Source organism: Grammomys surdaster, unplaced genomic scaffold (assembly GCF_004785775.1).
Source record: "Grammomys surdaster isolate TR1022 unplaced genomic scaffold, NIH_TR_1.0 138, whole genome shotgun sequence".
In the NCBI taxonomy this organism is placed as follows: Eukaryota; Metazoa; Chordata; class Mammalia; order Rodentia; family Muridae; genus Grammomys; species Grammomys surdaster.
The window spans coordinates 9,537,339-9,545,603 of record NW_021604596.1 but is presented as its reverse complement, the minus strand read 5'-3'; the positions used below and the strand labels follow the sequence as shown (position 1 = coordinate 9,545,603).

The window sequence follows — 8,265 nt, the reverse complement described above, 5'->3', positions numbered from 1 at the left end:
AAGAAAGAAAGAAAGAAAGAAAGAAAGAAAGAAAGAAAGAAAGAAGGAAAGAAAGAAAGAAAGGGCTGTAGCAAACTCCAAGGGTTGGTGCAGAACAACCTCCTAACCACTCCCAGGAACCAACTACAATGGCAGGAATGATGGGGTCTGTTGTTATGTTTCCAAGAACAATGTGTGCTTGCTGCTAAGAAATAACTATATGCAACTATGTAAATTTACAATTAAATTATATTTTAAAACAAGCATAAGCGAGACATTACTTCCTACCATTGTGTTTTATTGTCACCTAGACTCACAAGCTTGTCTGTCATTTCTATGTCTGTCTATGTTATCTGGTTAGTCTCCACACTACACACTGGCTTCTTGACGGTTGCCAATGTGTCACCTCCCAGAAGGTCATTATTTAAGATACAGAAACTAGAGAGCCATACTGCTCTGGGGAACCCTTGAGAAGTTGGCTGAGCGGTCTGTTAACTGCTATTAGACTCTACAGCCACAAGGTGCCGCTAGGAACAAAGAAAGCAAAACAACAAGATGGCCCATGAAAAGTTAACCAAGTTCTGAGAAACAAAAGTTAAGGGCTTAAAAAAAATAAAATCATGAAGTGGTTTCCTCATTTTTTTGGCTGTGTCCTAGAATGTTAGACTATAGACAGCATGACACTTGGAGATGTGTAGCATTCTGTAATAAATAACGCAACCCGAAACCCACAACTGTCAACAAACCCACAACTGTCAACACTGCAGACAAGCCCCACCCCCACCCCACACCAGCTCACCTCTCCAAGACCCTAGAGGCTGTCTTGATACTTTGCAGTTCCTGGATGTCAGAATAGCATCTTGGAACAAACACCAGATGATTAAACATGAAAAACCACAGCAGAGCACTCATGTGCACAGCTTTGAAGGCAGACAGAAGGTTTCTGTCTAACCACAAAATGCAGGCCTTGATCATCATCATTACTGGCCTCCTCAGGATGGTGAGGGCTAGATAACACACCACATTAAAGATGCCTGGAACCGCGTCTAGCACAGAGTGCATCTTCAAAGAGCACTGCCTATGATTATCATCTGCTCATGCATTCTCCAATCTGTAGATCCTGGGTCAGGATTTTCTCCACTTCTTCTTCTTCTCTGGCATTATTTTTTCCCCATCCTTATCTTAGCTGACTCAACTTTCCTCTTCAACCCAAGAATGCAGTTGATCTGCCTATCATAGAAGGGAATAACAAGGTACTGACTGTCTAACCTGGTCCTAAATCATGGGTTTGCATCTCAAAGGGGTATGCCATGGTTTTATAGCATTAAATAGTCCAGAACTGAACAGTTTCCCATCCTCTCTGTTGGTCCCTCTTTTGAGATTTTGACTATGCATGCTCGTTGGAATCATATTGCCTGCATGAGAATAATCTAAGACAATTTACTAAAATACAGATTTCAAGACTAGATCAGCATGTCCAACAAGCTTGCTAGGCAGTTGTTGTAGAGCCTTAAATTAGAATCCCTGAGTATCCTTAGACAGCCAGCCTCTGCCCTTCCACTTACCAAGCACCTCACCTGTGTAAGACACTGGAGTCAAAGCTAGAGAAAGTACAAGTGACCTCACTCCAGCCTCCAAACTTGGCTACTGAACTTGTATAACCATCATGCCAGCCCTGCCCAGCCCAGAATTCCAGGTGAAATTCTCTCACTGCACTTCAGTGAACCTCTTGTTCTTCAGAGTAGGAGGAACCCTGAGATCTACCAATTTGGTTTTTATACAGTGTATATAAAAACAGAACTATACTTCCCTTATGTTGTCAGTCAGGGGCTTCCTGAAAGTGCTCGACCCTGTCTCAGCTCCAGTGAGCACTGTTTCTAGGCTAGCACATTCTCTTTAAGAAAAATACACACAAGGCTGGAGAGATATTTCAACAGTTAAAAGCACTGGCTGCTTTTGCAAAGGACACAGATTCAATTCCCAGGACCCACAAGGCAGCTCACAACCATCTGTAACTCCAGTTCCAGGGGAATCTGTTCATCTTCTGGCTTTCATTAGCATTGCATACACAAAATACACACAGGCAAAACACTAATACACTAAAATAAAAAATAAACATGTCTTTAAAACTTATATTTTTAAAATTTAAATTTTTAAAACTTTTTAAATGTAAAAACTCTAAAGCTGTCCCTCTGTCTATCTATGTCTGTCTGTCTACTTCTCTGTCTCTCTGTCTCTCTCTCTCTCTGTCTCTCTCTCTCTCTCTCTCTCATACACAGACACACACATACACACACACACACACACACACACACACACACACACACACTCCACTGCCTAACCTAGGAAAATCTCATTGGCCTTTGATAAAGAATGTAAAGCAAAACATCAAATAACAACAAAAATTGCTTTCAGAAATCTGAAATGTCTCTGCCTTCTAGGTCTCTCCCTAGCATTCTGTGTGACATGAAACAATTCAAGCTGTTCCAAAGCACAGTAAGAACTACTACCTCAGAAAAAGAGTGGTGATCTCACATGGAGACAGAGGGGCTGTGGCCTGTGCAGTACCCTCCCCTCTCTGTTTGGGAACAGTCACTAAAACATAAACATCTGTTTCTTTTTGTCCAGAGTCTCTAAGTACACGCCCTCCATGAGGCCCACTGAGGTGGACAAGGCTGTACAGATGGCCCTGCACGCGTGGAGTACAGCTGTCCCGCTGAACTTCGTTAGAATAAGCTCTGGGGAAGCAGATATCATGATATCTTTTGAAACTGGAGGTACTGTACCATTTCTTGGGTTCTACTTTTAATGCCAAGGAAAACTGCCTCAAACTTGCTCCTTGCACACATCTGTGAAATGATCAGCACAGGACTCCATCACACAGTGTTAGGATGGGCAGAGGCCAAAAGCAACATCCTGCCAGAAGGTAGAACTGAGCAACCTGAGTTCGTCACTTTAGCGTCCCCTGTGTGACACTCTTGGAAGTGCACTTTCACTGTGGATTTGTCCCATGACAGGACAAGTTCTGTCCACTTGAGTTTTCCCACTGGCTAGAGGGTCACCTGACTTCAATGTTTCCCGTAACAACTTTAATCAATATCATCTGGTTCCCTATTACCCAATATTATCCTACCTGGAGTTCCCACTGAGGAAATCACTTCCCTAGAAACCCTGAGATATCCCCTATATGCCACCCCACCCAAAATTCTACACACACAAAACAGCGACAGAGAGAGCGTTTGTGTTTCACCCATGCTTGAACACTGCCTTTAAGAAGTCCATGAGATGCTTGCCTCTACCTATACATTTCTCCACCGCCACCCCCATCCCCACACACCCTGCTACAGAGAATCAGGGCTTTGAACGTGACTGGTAAACCTCTGAGCCTTTGCATAAAAACATACAGGAAGTAGATAGAGCCAGAGGCCCCTGAAGTTCTCTCCAACAGTGACACTGACTGTCACTGCTTCTCCCTACCCAGACCCTGTTGCTGAGTGCCCAAGACACTCTGAGCCTGAGCTTATTCCTATCTGATTTTGCTGGGGCAGGGAGGGGGATTAAGGAGTTAGGGAGAGAAGATTGGGACAGTCATGAAATGCCCTTCAAAAATAGCCTTGCGTGGTCCTGTTCCTGCCAGGCATCCAAGGACACTTGTTGAAATGGTAGGACATTGTAAGTGAAGGCAGACTTAGGGGACATGTAGTTGACTCTCTTCATTTTTCAAGCTGGTATTCTGTCCCCTAGCACAAAAGCTGACTAGAGACCAGGGAGTCATCAAAAACCCTCAGAACACACAGACCTGATTGAACTGCATCACAATTGATTTTGACCTGAGAAGTAGTATATTGAATTTGGGGTATTGACTTTAAAAACAATAAACAGGGTTAGAGAGGTGGCTGAAGTCGAGCACTTGTTGTCAAGTCTGATTCCCCCAGTTTGATCCCAGGGACCTGCATGGAAGAAGGAGAGACCCAGCTCCCATAAGCTGTCCTTTGATCTCCACACAACATTGTGTGCACCCCAGCACATACACATATACAAAGTAAATCATTTTAAATTTAATTAATGAATTAATAGAATAAAATACAAATACCAATTTTTAAATAACAAAAACTTGGGCATTGTCACCAAAATTCTGAGAAACTGTGAACAGTAGTTTCTGTCACATTCTTCAAATGTTTTTCTTTTCTGTTGAATTCATAATTCTGTTAACTATACATGATAGAACAAAATACGAAAGTCTGTAGGTGCTAAGATTATCCTGACTAACTTTATTTTCATAGGCTTTACACATGCAGGTATATCAAAGCTGCAAAGTCATTTTTGACACATAAATTATATTGCGCAATACAAATGGAAGCACATACTTAGTTTACAAGACTCCTCTCAAAGGAATCAGTTTTGGAAGCTCTTTCTGCCAACAAGACCATTTTTTTATTCAGTGGGCTGGGTTGCTATCAAATGTTTCTCCATTATTTCTCCTTCTGTAATCTGTGTGATAGTCTACCATATACTATGTTGCAATAAAAAACATTACAACAAAGTTTTCCATGCCTCCTTTGAAATATAAAATAGTCTTTTTTATTTTTCAATTTCTTAACATATATAAAATTAATATATAATATATTATAATCATATTTTAAAATATATATTTGAAAATAAATATTAGGGCTAGAGACATGGCTTGGCACTTAAGGGCACTTGCTGTGCTGTAACTCCAGCTCCAAGGAGATCTGCCTCTTCTGGCCTCCTTGGGCACTGCAGTCATGTGCAATATTCCCAGAGGGACACACACAGACACACACAGACACAGACACACACACACACACAGACACACACACAATTAAAAATATATCTTTAGAGATGGATATGATGAATATTTAAAAGTGCATTTAAGGGTCAATGCTGTCGGGAATGTTACCTACTTTTTGTGACCCCACTCCCAGAATTACTAGGCCTTAATCCAATTGATATTTCCTACTTAGATCATGGGGATTCCTACCCATTTGATGGGCCTCGAGGGACTCTGGCCCATGCATTTGCACCCGGAGAAGGCCTGGGAGGAGACACACATTTCGACAATGCTGAGAAGTGGACTATGGGAACGAATGGTATATATGCACAATTCACCATAACCTGGAAAATATTGTATCTTCTTCTGGGCCTCCATCATGAAACCTTGAGGTTCAACGTCCCAAGCCACCCTTTAACTAGGGAGGCTGGGTAGGAAAAACAAGTAAGCCAAAAATCCAGAAGGGAACACCACAGGGGGAAAAACCCTCCCAAGCTGATGCTATAGGCTAGCGTGTTCTCTGTTTCTTAGCAATTTAAACTACAGATCCCGTCCTCTCCCAATGCACAGATTGCTTCTTATTCAGGTGTACAGAATTTATGGCTCCTTACCTGTATGTGGAGATGAACTTTATTTAGAAATGAACCCAGGAAATGAATTGGTAGTCTCCTAAGGAGTGTAATTGGGGAGGGTGTGAAGTTTCTAAAATGTCATGCAGATCATCTAGAAACCTTCCCTGTGAGACATGCAAATGAAGGAGTCTGGTACACCCACACACACTCAGGTATAGTCATTAGAATTCCAACTTTGACGTCAAGTCTCAATTCCTGGTTCCACCAATTGTTAACTGTAACCATGAGTAAATTATTTCAACTTTCTGAACCTAGTTTCCTCATAGTATTGATTAAAACATTAAATGTGTATAATACTGAGTTGAATGAAAACAGATTTATTTTTAAGCAGTAAGTTAACCTTTTTATAACTGAATTCACCTTTGTGTGTAAGCCTATAATCTGCCTATAACAGAAGGTAATTTTATCTCATTGTACGATGTTCAATGTCTATTCAGAGGTTTTTTATTTTTTTAATAAAACCAACTTATAGTATAAAAAAGAGGTAGACTGTAGGATCAGAAAGCAATTTGAGCATTTAGGGTCCAAATTAATGCACTATTATAAATTTCATTACCACTACTAACTACATGGCCCTTTGTTATCCCTCTGCCTAGCATCAATGACAAGGAAGAGTCTTGTCTTACATTTCCCTCTCCCCCTAATGCCCCAGAAGAGTGAAGAAACTAAAATAGACTAAAGTCAGGAGAACCATGTGCTAGAACAACCCACCAAGCTTTGAAACCTGTTATGGAAAGCAGAGTTAACTGTGGTGGGGCATAAAGTCTCCTGTAAGGCAAGAGAACAAAAACAAAACCCTGCATTGATGCTCTCTCTCTCTCATGTTGTTTAGGGTTCAATTTATTCACCGTCGCTGCTCATGAATTTGGCCATGCTCTGGGCCTGGGCCATTCCACAGACCCATCAGCACTGATGTACCCAACTTATAAGTACCAGAACCCCTATAGGTTTCATCTCCCCAAGGATGACGTGAAAGGAATCCAAGCATTATATGGTATGATCTCCTCAGCATCTCTAACCCTGAAAGTGACAGGCATTCAGTCTACAAGTTAGAAAAAGTGCACTTTTACAGGAGTTACTTGCTTAGATAAAGATGACTAGGGTCACCACCACCTAGATGACAACCACCAGGGTTGTCAGCTTGTAACGAGCTTATCTACAAGTTAAAAGTCTTGCATCTCTCCTAAGATGCTGTTACATTTTCCTTCCAGAGCATTCTGCATTCTGGTCATGAAAAGCCTAAGAAAATGGTCCATTTGCCTAACTTTCCAAAAGCAAATAAAAATGTATGCATTTGAAGATAGAAGGCAGTGATTTTATCTTACAGTTCACACACACACACACACACACAGACACACGGACATGGACAAACGCACATTCATATGTGTGTGTGTGCTTACCTGTTTATAGATAATTGGTCTTAGCTCCCTAACAATGGCAATCATAATATTAATAACCTACCACTTGACCATACGAACAGTCTGCTGCTCGTCATGCGCACTCACACTAGTCATAGACACGTGGCAAAGTTGTATGAGCTCTCACTTCATAACTGCGAACTTTTAAGGTTCAAGGCAGTAGGGAATCTTAGGATATTTTTAGGTATCAAATTAATTATGTAGGATAACAAAATAGCCACCATCTCTTAAATAATGTTTTCCTTAATTCTTTGAGCATTTTCATGTACGTATACAATGACTTTTGATGACTGAGTCACTTCCTACACCTTGCCCTATCTCCTCCAAATTCACATGGGTTCCCATCCCATCTCTGTTTACAGCCTGCTAAGTCCAACTTCTAATGCCTGCATAATGGAGCATATTTGACCTAGTAAAGTCCATACCCATAGACAAAACTGACTTTCCAGTAGACATCAAATTTTAATAGTGTTTTGCAGATATTACTTAGGTCTCACACAGTATTTACAAGTAGATTCTAGCACCCCATCCCAATTTACAATTGATGTAGCTAAGGCCTTAAAAGTTAAATTATTTGTTTCTATCACATAACTAACAGCTAGAGATGCTGAGACTCAAGCCCAGGTCTGCTTGCCATGGATAGCCATCTCCTTAAGACATTGCCATTTGCGGTGGGAATGTGTGCAAGCTTCTAGAGTTCTCACGAGTAGATATGTACATGCTCTGAATTGTACACTTGCACTTTGAACCCTAGGACCCCGGAAAACATTCCCAGGAAAGCCCACCATGCCCCATATACCACCTCACAAGCCATCCATCCCTGACCTTTGTGACTCAAGCTCATCCTTTGATGCGGTGACAATGTTGGGAAAGGAGCTTTTGTTCTTCAAGGATAGGTAAGTCCAAGACGCCCTCAGGCCTCAGCCCATTGCTAACCAGCACCACTGCCTCAATGGCTGAAGATCATACAGTAGAGTGGGCAGGAGAGTCTTAGGAGATACACAACTGCACAGGTAGCTGTGGACGGAGTACTGGTTTGGTCTGGAGATTTTGCTGAGTGCTTTCCAAACAGTTGCAGTATTTATTTAAACTGCTTCAATCCTAGAGACTAGAATCTCCAATGTAGAAAAAAATAAAGAATGTAGTTGAAAGATAGCAAGTTGGTTTCCTTAGGCCATCAGCCCAAGTGTATCAGGCAACTGTTTGTTATTATGTGCCTAGTGAGAGGGTAGTAAGGGTTTATTTAATAGTTGGCAAGTGACATTTAGCTAGTTAGACAGATGAGTGGATGGGTGAATGCATGCATGCATGAGTGGAAAGATGATGGGGGTAGATGGATGGGTAGATAGGTGGATGGATGGATGGATGGATGGATGGATGGATGCATGGTCGGATGCATGGATGGATGGATGGATGTGTAGGTGGGTGGATGGATGGATGATGG

General features: G+C 41.6%; 1 protein-coding gene across 1 annotated transcript in view; it reads left to right on the top strand.

Annotated features, from left to right (window-relative positions):
* The window catches only part of Mmp20 (matrix metallopeptidase 20), a 37,435-nt gene that overhangs the window by 9,813 nt on the left and 19,357 nt on the right, over window positions 1–8,265 (top strand). Inside the window, exons 3-6 of the mRNA XM_028763440.1 lie at window positions 2,608–2,756; window positions 4,965–5,090; window positions 6,236–6,397; window positions 7,576–7,717. Of these exons, the coding sequence (XP_028619273.1) occupies window positions 2,608–2,756; window positions 4,965–5,090; window positions 6,236–6,397; window positions 7,576–7,717 (579 nt within the window). The remainder of the gene's footprint in view (window positions 1–2,607; window positions 2,757–4,964; window positions 5,091–6,235; window positions 6,398–7,575; window positions 7,718–8,265) is intronic.